The following is a 13,756-nucleotide window of genomic DNA, read 5'->3' on the forward strand; positions in this document are numbered from 1 at the left end:
TAGTCATTCTGACTGGTGTAAGATAATGTCTTATTGTGGTTTTAATTTGCATTTCTCTGATGATTAGTGTGATGTTTAGCATGTTTTCATATGCCTGTTGGTCATTTGTATGTCTTCTTTTGAAAACTGTTTATTAATGCCCTTTGCTCACTTTTTAATGGGATTATTTGTTTTTGTTATTGTTGAATTGAGTTCCTTGTAGATTCTTAATATTAGTCTCATGTTGGATGCATAACTTGCAAATATTTACTCCCATTCTGCAGGTGGTCTGTTCACTCTCTTGATTATTTCTTTTGCTGTACAGAAGCTTTGTAGTTTAATTAAGTACTATTTGTCTATTTTTGGTTTTGTTGCTTGTGCTTTTTAGGCCTTACTCATGAATTCTTTGCCTAGACCAATGTCCAGAAGAGTTTTCCCTAGGTTTTCTTCTAGTATTTTTATAGTTGCAGGTCTTACATTTAAGTATTTAATCCATCTTGAGTTGATTTTTGTATATGGTAAGAGACAGGGGTCTAGTTTCATTCTTCTGAATATGGCAATCCATTTTTCCCAGCACCATTTATTGAAAAGTATATCCTTTCCCCAGTGTATGTTCTTGCTGACTTTGTCAAAGATCAGTTGGCTATAAGTATGTGGCTTTATTTCTGGGTTCTCTGTTCTGTTCCATTGATCTGTGTGTCTATTGTTATACCAGTATCATGCTGTTTGGTTACTACAGCCTTGTAACATAATTTGAAGTTAGGTAACGTGATACCTCCAGCTTTGTTCTTTTTGCTTAATATTGCTTTGGCTAATTGGGCTCTTTTTTGGTTCTATATGAATTTTAGGGTTGTTTTTGTAATTCTGTGAAAAATGACTTTGGAATTTTGATAGATATTGCCCTAAATCTGTAGATTGCTTTCAGCAGTATGGTCATTTTGACAATATTAATACTTCCGATACACAAGCATGGGATATTTTTCCATTTGTTTGTGTCATCTACAATTTCTTTCATCACTGTTTTGTAGTTTTCCTAATAGAGATCTTTCACCTCCTTGGTTAAATATATTCCTAGGTATTTTATTTTATTTTTTGTTGCTACTGTAAATGAGATTACCTTCATGTGATTCTCAGCTAGAGCATTATCATTGTATGGAAATGCTACTAATTTCTCTATGTTGATTTTGTATCCTGAAACTTTACTGAATTCACTTATCAAATCTAAGAGTTTTTTGGTGGAATCTTTAGGGTTTTCAAGTTACAAGATCATATCCCAGCAAATAAGGATAATTTGACTTCCTTTTTCCCAATTTGGATACCTTTTATTTCTTTCTCTTGCTTGGTTGCTCTGGTTAGGATTTTCAGTACTATTTTGAATAGGAGTGGTGAAAGTGTGCATCCTTGTCTTGTTCTGGTTCTTCAAGGGAATGTTTTTAACTTTTCACCATTCAGGATGATGTTGGCTATGGGTTTTTTGTAAATGGCCTTTATTATTTTGAAGTATATTCCTTCTATGCCAAGTTTGTTGAGGGTTTTACCATGAAGGGATGCCGAATTTTATCAAATGTTTTTTCTGAATCTACTGAGACAATCATATGGTTTTTCTCCATAATTCTGTTTATATGATGTATCACATTTATTGATTTGCATATGTTGAACCATCCTTGTATCCCTGGAATAAAACCTACTTGGTCATAGTCTATTGTCTTTTTGATGTGCTGTTGGATTCATTTTGCTGGTATTTTATTGAGGATGTTTACATCTGTGTTCATTAGATATAGTAGTCTATATTTTTCTTTTTTGTGTGTCCTGGTATGGTTTTGGTATCAGAGTGATACTGGTCTTGTAGAATAAGTTAGAATTTTCTCCTCCTCAATTTTTTGGAACAGTTTCAGTAGGATTTGTATTAATTCTTTTTTGTATATTGGGTAGAATTTGGCTGTGAATTCATCTGGTCCTGGGCTTTTCTTTGTTGAGTGTTTTTTGTGACCCTTTGAAAAATCTAGATTCTTGTATTATACCCTAAAGATTCTGACTAACAGAAACTTTAGTGTTTAAAATATTAATATAAAAATCCTCAGGTCTGGTTTACTCATATATCTTCATTTATAGCCAGTATTTAGAAGAATGGCTTCAGAGGATTTATAAATAGAGATAACAGCATATTATATGTTGTATTTGATGATATTTAATAGTATACCATATTAAAAAAGGTTTTAGAGTTTATTTGCATTGGTGTGATGAATGTTTGCGGTATAACTTAGTCAGACTCCTATTATGTATTTACATGTTGCTAAGCTGTAATGAATTCTAATATGAACCAGGCATTTATTTTACAAATACAGATTGATTTTTTTACTTATCTAAAAATATGGGAATATTGGAAATAAAAAGTATTTTTTGAGTTAAAAAATACTGTATTTGAAATCCAATTGCTAGGTATAATAGTTAGATTCTATGTGTTATCAAAGTAATGCAGATTTTGCTCGTATAAAAACTAACTACAGATAAATATTTTACCCCTATTGTAACACTTTTGTACTACAAGAACAGAGTTTGAGTAGTTGTGACTGAGACCATATGACTTACAAAGCCTAAAATATTTCCTATTTGGCCCTTTATAAAAAAGGTTTGTCAACTCCTGAGAAAGACAATTACATTGTTTGTAAATGAGACTAGTTTTATTTCCAATCTATATACATTTTCTTTCTTTTTCTTGTCTTAATTTACTGGCCAGGACTTGCATAGGATGTTCAATAGGAGTGGTGACAGTGGACATTCTTGCTGTGTTCTCCATCTCAGGAGGAAAGCATTCAGTCTTTGACCATAAAGTATGTTTCATAGATACTTTTTATCAGATTGAGGAAGCTCCCTTGTATTCCTTTCGGAAGGAAAGCATTCAGTCTTTTACCATAAAGTATTTTTCATAGATACTTTTTATCAGGTTGAGGAAGCTCCCTTGTATTCCCAGTTTACTGAAAGTTTTTAATATGAATAAATGCTGAATTTTCTTAATTGTATTTTCTGCATCAATTGATATGGTCATGTGGTCTTTCTTTTTTTAAAAATTTTTTAATTGTACATAATAGTTGTACATATTTTGGGGTAGATGTGATATTTTGATACATATATGCAATGTGCAATGATCAAATCAGGGTAATTGGGTTATCAGTCACCTCAAACGTTTATCTTTTCTTTGTGTTGGAAACATTATAATTCTTTTAGCAATTTTGAGATATATATTGAATTATTGTTTACTATGATTTCCCTACTGTGCTATCAAATATTAGAACTTATTCCTTCTATCTGTGTTTTTGTACCCATTAACCAGCTCCTCTTTATCTCCCCTCCCCTCCCTTCTTTCATCTATTAATATGGTGAATTATGCTGATTGAATTTTCCAAGTTTGAACGAGCTTTGCATTCCCCAAATAAACCCCAATGGTTGTAATACGCTTTACACATATTACATTGGTTGTGATGTGTTTATATATGTGTGGATATATATGATTTGAAATATATTTGAATATATATTTGATTTGAAGTTGTTTTATATATATAAATAGCTGGATTTGATTTGATAATATATGGTTGAGGATTTTTGTCTATTGTTTATAAGGGATATTGATTTGTGGATTTTTTTTTTTTCTTGTAATAACTTCTTTAGTTTTTGTATCAGGGAAATGGTGGTCTTGTGCAATGAGTTGGGAAGTATTCTCTTTAATTTCCTAGAAGATTTTTTTATAGCATTAGTGTTATTTCTTCTTTATATATTTGGTAGAATTTGTCATTGAAACTATCTAGCCTTAAGTTTTTATTTTCAGAAGGATTTTAACTACAAATTCAATTTGTTTAATAGATACAAGATTTTTCAGGTTATCTGTTTCCTCTTGGATAAGTGTGGTATTTAGTGGCTTTGAAGAAATTGTTCCATTTAATCTAAAATCTAATTTTATTTATCTAAAAATATGTGAATATTGGCAATAGAAAGTTTTTTGAATTAAAAATACTGTATTTGAAATCCAATTGTTAGGCACAATAGTTAGTTTCTACATGTGATCAAAGTATGTGAGTGGTCCAATTAATATGTATCAGGCTGTTGGCAGTATTTCTGTTATCCTTTTAATGTCTGTGGGGTCTGTAGTGATATTTACTCTGTCATTCCTGATATTGGTAATTTGTGTCTTCTATATGTTTTTCCTATGCTAGTTTACCTGGAGGTTTATCAATTTATTGATGTTGAAGAACTGCCTTTTGGTTTTGTTGGTTTTTGAATTTTTCTTTCCTCAATTTAATTTATTTATTCTGTTATTTTATTTCTTTCCTTCTACTTGTTTTGGGTTATTTTGCATTTTTTTCCTAATTTCTTAAGGTAGAAGATGAGATTATTGATTTTTGGATGCTGCCTTTGTATTATATAAGCATTTATAGCTCTAACTCTCCCTATGACACTCTTTAGATGTAATCCAATAATTTTGATTTGTTGTATTTTTATTTTTGTTCAAAATATTTTCTATTTTAAACATTCCTCTTTGGCTTTTATCCATGGATTGTTTAGAAGTGTGTTATTTAATTTCCAAATATTTGGAGATTTTAAAGATACATTTCTGTTGTTGATTCCCAGTTTAATTGTATTATGGTCACTAAACGTATTTTTATGCTTTCAATTTTTAAAAATTTCTTTTTTTTTTCTTAAACTAGTCAAATGCAGTAGTGAGAAGAGGGGAAAGTAGTAGAACAAGGAGTTCAATCTGTAACTGACTGTGAACAATCAAATGAGATAACTCACTACCTTTGGACTAGCCTCAATTTTTAAAAATTTCTTATGGTTTTTTAAATTTTTTTTTTATTTTTTATTATTTTTTTATTTTTAAGAAATTTAGCTTTATTACATTTAGTACCCCAAATATTATGAAATTTTTAAATATAATATTGCCAAGAAAGGTATATTACTAATGGGTTCATGAAAACATAAAATCCCTTTTAAGTTATAGAAATGCATGGTATTATCCTTTAAGAAAGCTCCTGTTTTTTATTTATTTTTTATTTATTTCAGCTCATTATGGGGGTACAAAAGTTCAGGTTATATATATTGCCCATTCCCCCCTATCCCTCCGAGTCTGAGCTTCAAGCGTGTCCATTCCCTAGACAGTGCACATCGCACTCATCAAGTAGGTATACACCCATCCCCTCCCCCCAGCCCCCACCTCTGTCCGATACCCAATTGGTGTTATTCCCAAATGTGCACTTAGGTGATGATCAGGGAAACCAGTTTGCTGGTGAGTACATGTGGTGCTTATTTTTCCATTCTTGGGATACTTCACTTAATAGAAATGGTTTGTTTTATAATCCACGAAATGATTTATCTGGGTAAATGGTCTATGTGCATTTTTTGAAAAATGTGATTCTGCTGTTTTTGGGTAGGGTGATATATAAATATCATAATCTGTTTGATGATGTTCCATTTCTCTATACCTTGCTGAATTTTTGTAAAGTATTTCTATTGGATTTGTCTGTTTCCTTCGTTTCTGTTTTTGCTTCATGTATTTTAGACTGTGTTGTTAGTACATACAATTGTAAGATTCATATGTGTTCTTGTTAAATTGATCCTTTTTCTTTTTTCTTTCTTTTTTTTTTTTTGAGACAGAGTGTCGCTTTGTTGCCCAGGCTAGAGTGAGTGCCGTGGCGTCAGCCTAGCTCACAGCAACCTCAAACGCCTGGGCTTAAGCAATCCTACTGCCTCAGCCTCTCGAGTAGCTGGGACTACAGGCATGCGCCACCATGCCCGGCTAATTTTTTTTTCTATATATATTTTAGTTGGCCAGATAATTTCTTTCTATTTTTAGTAGAGACGAGGTCTCGGTCATTGCTCAGGCTGGTCTCGAACTCCTGACCTTGAGCGATCCACCCGCCTCGGCCTCCCAGAGTGCTAGGATTACAGGCATGAGCTACCGCGCCCGGCCAAATTGATCCTTTCAACATTGTGTAATGTCCTTCTTTATCCCTGGTGATTTTTTTCTTGCTTGGTAGTCTACTTTGTCTTATATTAATAAAGGCCCTTCAGCTTTGTTTTGATTAGTGTTTTCATGGTATATCTTTTTCCCTCGTTTTACTTTTAACCTGCCTATATTATTATATTTTAAGTGGGTGTTTTTGGTAGGCAGAATAGTTATGCCTTGTTTTTAATATAATCTAACAATCTGTCTTTTAATTGATATGTTTATGTCATTTATATTGAATATAATTATTGATATATTTCAATTTATGTTGACCATTTTATTATTATTTTTTTGCTTGTTTTCTGCTTTTCATTCCTCTGTGTCCCCCTTTCCAGACATCTTTTGGATTATTTGAACATTTTGTTAGTATTTCATTTTTGTTGTATCTCTTTATATGATTCTTTCAGTGGTTCTATGGATTGAGGTCTCTGTTTCTTGAATATAGTAGAAATGCAATAAAAATTTGGTTGGTTTAAACATAACCACTTAACTTTTAAGTGCTCTCTTCTTTTTCTCTATTTTTTAATCCATTGGTCAATTTTAGTTTTCATTATTTGAAGTGGTTTTGAAAATGCACTTGAAGTTTGAATATGGTTCAGAATTAATTCTTAAAAACAGTGAATTAAAAGTTATATTTTTATAACTTGATTAGATTATAGCACAGGTAGATATTAGAGATAATTATGTCTTTATATATGCCTGTATTCTTATTTTGTGTCTTTTAGAACCTAGTATTTTGCTGTAAATATAATAATAATTAATAAAAAATTTGTTATAGGCACTTGGGTGAATGCCAGAAGTATTATTATATTTAATCTTAAGAATTTGAAGGAAGTGTTATTTCCATTTTGTTAGTAATAATACAGTTACAGTGGTTCAGCAAAGTTACATAATGTGTCCAATATCATACATCTTATTAGTAGTGAAACTTAAGTTCAAACCCAGGTCTATTTGACTTCAAAATCCATATGTTTTACCCACATATATTTATTGGATATCTACTGTGTATCAGGTACAATATAATTTCTGTTTGAAATCATCACTTTCCTTGCCCTTATGGATGAGACAAATATTCAACAAATAAATATAAAAACGTGTAATTACATTATGGTAAATATAGTGAAGGGAAAGGACAGGGTATGATAAGACTCTTTTGATGGGAAACTTAGTTTATATTGAGGAGGGTCTGGAAAACCTCTTTGTAGAAATAACATTTGAGGTATGGATCCCAGATGGCTGGAAAATAGCAAAGAGTAGGAGAAAACCTATATTGGCAGAGAGAAAATGATGTTCTAAGGCCTTGAATTGGGAAAGAGTTTAAAGGTTTCAAGGAGCTGAAACAAGGCCAGAGTGGCTGAGATGTAGCAACAAACTATGTGTGTGAGATGAGGCTAGAGAAGAGGCAGGGACCAATTTATCCAGGACTTTGTATTCCATGCTAGGGTGTTTAATTGACAGTTGCCATAAATTTCCCTCCTAAAAGAAAGTGGCCATTTAGACTGCAGACTGTTCATAAGGTAAAAACTTTACTTCCATAAATTAGTTAGTGGATATAGCTGATACTTCTTTACCTCAGTATGAGGTTGTCAGTTTTAAGAATCTGGGATCACTTGCTTATCTGCCTGTCCTAGAATATGAGGTGTCTTAGGTTTGTCTGGTAAAAAGAAACTGAGTTTTCTCAAAATGGTTAGGTTTCATTGTATTGGTTAAAATAACACTAGAGTAATCTACATTTAGAATATCATGCGAAGAACAATGCACTGTAAAAGTTTTTTCAACTTCAGACATACTGTAGATCAAATATAACATGTTTCTTTTCATTTCAGCTCTGTTGAATGAGCCATTGAAATATTATCTTTCAACGTTTCCTTCAAATATCTAATATTTAAAATATTGTTATATCTTTTTCAGTCTGAGGGAAAGGGCCGTACCAATGCTGGAGATGCAATATATGAGGTGGTGAGTCTGCAGCGAGAGTCAGACAAGGAGGAACCAGTCACTCCTACTGGTGGAGGAGGTCCATTGTCACCCCAAGAGGATGAAGCAGAAGAAGGTAAGAAGTAGAACTTACTCTATTTATATGGCTGTTTTACTTATAATCTTCAAAGGTGTGTGTGTGTGTGTGTGTGTGTGTATGCAAGAGTGAGGAGGGGTGGTGGTTATTCCTAATTTCTGCCACTCTTAGGCTAAATTCTACTAGAGACTAGATGTAAAAGAAAGTTTGATTCATTTTGTTCCTTGGTTGCATAGTCCCCAATGTTCCTTATGCAACTATTTAAATTTGACAGCATCACTTTGCTATTTTTATTTCCTATTTTATTTCAAGTATTTTTGAAGCGTTTAATGAAAAGTTTCACATTCTGTCAAGTGTTTTTAGAATTTCAGTGATACGTGTTACTTCTCATTTGACGTTATTTAGTTCTGATTTGTTTTTTGTTGTTGCTGTACCCCTTGCCACTCATTTTTTGACTTAGCATGATATCTGCTTTGTTTACTACATAGGGGCTGCTGAAAGATGGTAATCAACCTCACAAGAGTCACATATCATTTGGCTCTATGCTCAGTACTCTTTTTATACAAAGTTGAGCTAAATGGCAGATTTTTACTTTAAGCTCTTGTATTATCTGCTTGTTGGATATGGTTAATTAATTGATTTCTGAATTTATATCATCTTTGATAAAAGTTTCTTAGAATTCTTAGTCTCCCTCTGTATGAAACCATTTCCTTCTTTTATTGCCATAAAAATAAGTTATTTTAAACTAATATTTTTTGAACACTTATTATATACTAAAATCATTCTAAGTGTTTCAAATGTGTTAACTTATTTAATTCTTATAATCCTATGAATACTCTTATTAACTTAGCTTTAGGGATGAGAAACTGAGACATAGCATAATCACTTGCTTAAGGTAACTCATCTAGAAGTGACAAAGCTGAGCTCTGAACCCAGGCTATCTAATTTTAACATTCGTACTTGTTATGACATTATTCTGTCAAGTTAGCCAAGCAAATAAAACACGTAAGCAACTCACTTTTTAAAACTAAGGTAAAAGTCATGACATATAAAATTAACCATTGAAAAGTGTACAATTCAGTGGCATTTACACATTCACAGTTTTGGCAACCATCATCTTTATCGGGTTTGAAAACATTCATCACCCAAGAGGAAACACCATACCCATTAAGCTGTCACTCTCTGTCCCTTCCTTTCCCTAGCCTCTGGCAACCACTAATCTGCTTTTTGTCCCTATAGATTTACCTGTTCTGAATAATTTATAGGTATGGAATCATACAAAATGTGACCTTTTGTGTCTGACTTTTATCACTTAGCATAGTGTTTTTGGGGTTCTCCTACATAGATGGTATAGTATGTATCAGTATTTCATTCCCTTTTATAGCTGAATAATATTTAATTGTGTAGGTTTACCACAGTTTGTTTATCCATTCATCTGTTCACGAGTACTTAGATTGATTCCATACCTTGGCTGTTGTGAATAGCTGCAATAAACATGAGAGTTGAGATTTTTTTTTTGACATACTTATTTCATTTCCTTTGGATATATACACAATAGTAGGGTTGCTGGATTATATAGTAGTCCCAGGTTTAATTTTTTGAGAAACCTCCCTACTGTTTTCCATAATAGCTATACTAATTTACATTTCCACCAACAGTATATGAGTTCCCCTTTCTCAACATCCTCAACAGCATTTATTATTTTTTTGTCTTTTTGATAGTAGCCGTTCTAACTGGGGTGAGGTGATTCTCATTGTGGTTTTGATTTGCATTACCACCATGATTAGTGATGTTGAGCATCTTTTCATATACCTGTTGGCCATTTGTAATTTTTCTGAGAAATGTCCTTTTGGGTCTTTTGCATATTTTTAAATTGGGTTATTTGTTATTGTTTTTGCTGTTGAGTTTTGTGAGATCCTTATATACATTGGGTATTAACACCTTATCAGGTGTTCAGTTTGCAAATATTTACTCCCCTTCCATGGGTTGTCTTTTACTCTGTTGATTGTTTTCTTTACTGTGCAGTAGCTTTTTATTTTGATGTAATCCCATTTGTCTATTTTTGCTTTTGGGGTCATATCCAAAAAATCATTGTCCAGACAAATGTACTGGAACTTTTCCCTGTGTTTTCATCTAGTAGTTTAATAGCTTCAGGTCTTACATTTAAGTCTTTAATCTGTTTTGTTTTTATTTTTGTATATAGTGTGTGAGATAAGGGTCTAATTTCATTCTTCTGCATGTGTGGATATCCAGTTTTTCCACTATTTTACAGTCTTTACTCCATTGTGTGTTTCTGTCACACTTGTTTAATCAGTTCACTGTAAATGTGTGGATTTATTGCTAAACTCTTTTTTTTTATTATTATTTTTTTTTTTTTTATTATTCTCTCATTAAACCAGATAGATAAACTCTTTATTTTATTTCATTGGTCTATAAGTCTGTTTTTATGACAATCCCATGCTCTTTTGATTACTATAGCTTTGTAGTATATTTTGAAGTCAGGTAGTGTGATGCCTCTAGCTTTGTTCTTTTTGCTCAGGATGGCTTTGGCTATTTGAGGTTTTTTGTGATTCCATGTAAGTTTTAGGATTGTTTTTTCTATTTCTGTAAAGAATGTCATTGTTATTTTAATAGAGATTCCATTGAATTTGTAGATTGCTTTGGGGAGTACTATGGACATTTTAACAACATTAATTCTTTCAATCCATGAAAACAGGATATCATTTGATTTATTTGTGTCTTCTTCAATTTCTTTCATCATTATTTTATAGTTTTCATTGTAGAGATCTTTCCTCTTCTTGGTTAAATTTATTCCTAAGTTTTCAATTTTCTTTTAGCTATCATAAAGGTTTTTTTTTCTTGGTTTCTTTTTCAGATAGTTTGCCATTAGTGTACAGAAACACTGCTTATTTTCATATGTTGATTTTGTATCCTGCAATTTTACTGAATTCGTTTGTTAGTTCTAACGGTTTTTTTTTTGGAGGAGTCTTTAGGGTTTTCTATATATAAGGTCATATTGTATGCAAACAGGGACAATTTAAGTTCTTCCTTTCCAATTTGGATGCCTTTTATTTCTTTCTCATGCCTAATTGCTGTAATGAGGACTTCCAGTGCTTTCAGTCTTTCTGTTGAATAGTAGTGGCAAAGGTAGACATCCTTTTCTTGTTCTAGATCTTAGAGCAAAACCTTTCAACTTTGTCTTGTGATGTTAGATGTGAGCTTGTCATAAATGGCCTTTATTGTTTTGACATACATTCCTTCTATACCTAATGTCTTGAGGATTTTTTCCTGTGAAAGAATGTTGGATTTTGTCAAATGCTTTTTCTGTATTTATTGGAATGATTGTATGATTTTTGTCATTCATTCTGTTGATGTGATATATTACATTTATTGATTTCCATATGTTCACCCATCCTTGCATCCCTAGGATGAATCTCACTTGATTATGGTGAATCATTTTTTTTTTTGAGACAGAGTCTCACTCTGTTGCATGGACTGCAGTGCCATGGCATCAGCCTAGCTCACAGCAACCTCAAACTCCTGGGCAAAAGCGATCCTTCTGCCTCAGCCTCCCAAGTAGCTGGGACTACCGCATGCCACCATGCCTGGCTAATTTTTTCTATTTTTAGTAGAGATGGGATCTTGCTCTTGCTCAGAGCTCAGGCTGGTCTTGACCTCCTGAGCTCAAGAAGTGATCCTCTGGCCTTGACCTCCCAGAGTGCTAGGATTCCAGGCATGAGCCACCATGCCTGGCCTTGATTTTTTTTTACTGTGCTGTTGTATTCAGTTTGCTAGAATTTCGTTGAGGATTTTTTTATTCATTTTTCTAAATTTAAAAATATTAAGGGGGGTGTTACAAGTGGTTTCATTACATGGATCAACTGAATAATGCTGAAGTCAAGGCTTTTAGTATGTCCGTCACCAGAGTAGTGTATGTTGTACCTAATAGGTACGTTTTTATCACTCACCTCCCTTACACTCTCCCCCCTTGTTAGTTTCCATTGTCCTTTACATCACTATATGAGCGTGTATACCCATCATTTAGCTCCCACTTATGAGCGAGAACATGTGGTGTTTGTTTTTCCATCCTGGGATACTTTGCTTAGGATAATGTTCTCCAGTTCCATCAAAGTTGCTGCAAAAGGCAACTTATTTCATTCCTTCTTATCGCTAAGTAGTGGTTCATATATATATATATATATATATATATATATATATGAACACACACACGCATTTTCTTTATGCACTCATTGATTGATAGGCATGTAGGCTGATTCCATATCTTTGCAGTTGTGAATTGTGCTGTGATAAACATTTGGGTACAGGTATCTTTTTGATATAATGACTTCTTTTCCTTTGAGTAGATACCCAGTAATGGGATCCCTGGATCAAATGGTAGGTCTGTTTTTAAATCTTTGAGGAATCTCCATACTGTTTTCCACAGATGTTGTGCTAATTTACATTACTTATACAACAGTGTATAAATGTTCCCTTTTCACCACATCTGTGCCAACATCTATTGTTTTTTGACTTACTAATAATGGCCACTGTGGGCTGGGTGAGGTGGCTCACACCTGTAATCCTAGCACTCTGGGAGGCCAAGGTGGGCGGATTGCTTGAGCTCAGGAGTTCGAGACCAGCCTGAGCAAGAAGAAGACCCTGTGTCTCTACTAAAAATAGAAAAATTAGCCAGGTGTCGTGGCACCCACTGGTAGTCCCAGAGGGAGACTGAGGCAGGAAGATTGCTTAAGCTCAGTAGTTTGAGGTTGCAGTGAGCTATGATGGCTCCACTGCACTCTACCTGGAGTGTCTTAAAAAAAAAAAAAGGACATTCTGATAGTGATAAGGTAGTATCTTATTGTGGTTTTAATTTGCATTTCCCTGATGATTACCAATGTTGAGCAGTTTTTCATATGCTTTTTGGCCATTTGAGTAGATAGATAGATACCAAGTAATGGGATTGCTGGAGATTTGTCTGTCTTCTTTTGAAGAAAATCTGTTCATATCTTTTGCCCACTTTTAATGAGGTTTCTTTTCCTTGCTGATTTGTTTGAGTTCTTTGTAGATTCTGGATATTAGTCCTTTGTCAGATGTAGAGTTTGCAAATATTTTCTCCCATTCTGTAGGTTGTCTGTCTTTCTGTTGATTATTTCCCTTGCTGTGCAGAAACTTTTTAATTTAATTAAGTCCCATTTATTTATTTTTGTTGTTGCTGCATTTGCCATTTGGGTCTTAGTCATAAATTTTTTGCCTAGACTGATGTCTAGAAGAGTTTGTCCTATATTTTTTTCTTGAATTTTTATGGTTTCAGGTCTTACATTTAAGTCTTTAATCCATCTTGAGGTATTTTTTGTATGTGGTAAGAGATAGGGGTCTTGTTTCATTCTTCTGCATTTGGCTATCCAGTTTTCCCAGCACCATTTATTGAATGGGGTGTCCTTTCTCTAATGTGTGTCTTTTGTCTGCTTTATCAAAAATCAGGTGTTTGTAGTTATATGGTTTTATTTCTGGGTTCTCTATGCTATTTCTGTTGGTCTGTGATCTACTTATATCAGTACCATGAGGTTTTGATTACTATAACCTCATAGTATAATTTGAGGTCAGATAGTGTGATGTCTCCAGATTTGTTCTTTTTGGTTAGGATTGCATTAGCTCTTTGGGTTCTTTTTGGTTCCATGTGAAATTAAGGATTGTTTTATATAGTTTTGTGAAAAGTAATGTCAGTATTTTCATGGAATTGCATTGAATCTGTAAATCACTTTGGG

General features: G+C 33.1%; 1 protein-coding gene across 1 annotated transcript in view; it reads left to right on the forward strand.

Annotated features, from left to right (window-relative positions):
* The window catches only part of RABGAP1L (RAB GTPase activating protein 1 like), a 654,847-nt gene that overhangs the window by 143,815 nt on the left and 497,276 nt on the right, over nt 1–13,756 (forward strand). Inside the window, exon 12 of the mRNA XM_069480240.1 lies at nt 7,889–8,030. Within this exon, the coding sequence (XP_069336341.1) occupies nt 7,889–8,030 (142 nt within the window). The remainder of the gene's footprint in view (nt 1–7,888; nt 8,031–13,756) is intronic.

This window comes from Eulemur rufifrons, chromosome 8 (assembly GCF_041146395.1).
Source record: "Eulemur rufifrons isolate Redbay chromosome 8, OSU_ERuf_1, whole genome shotgun sequence".
In the NCBI taxonomy this organism is placed as follows: Eukaryota; Metazoa; Chordata; class Mammalia; order Primates; family Lemuridae; genus Eulemur; species Eulemur rufifrons.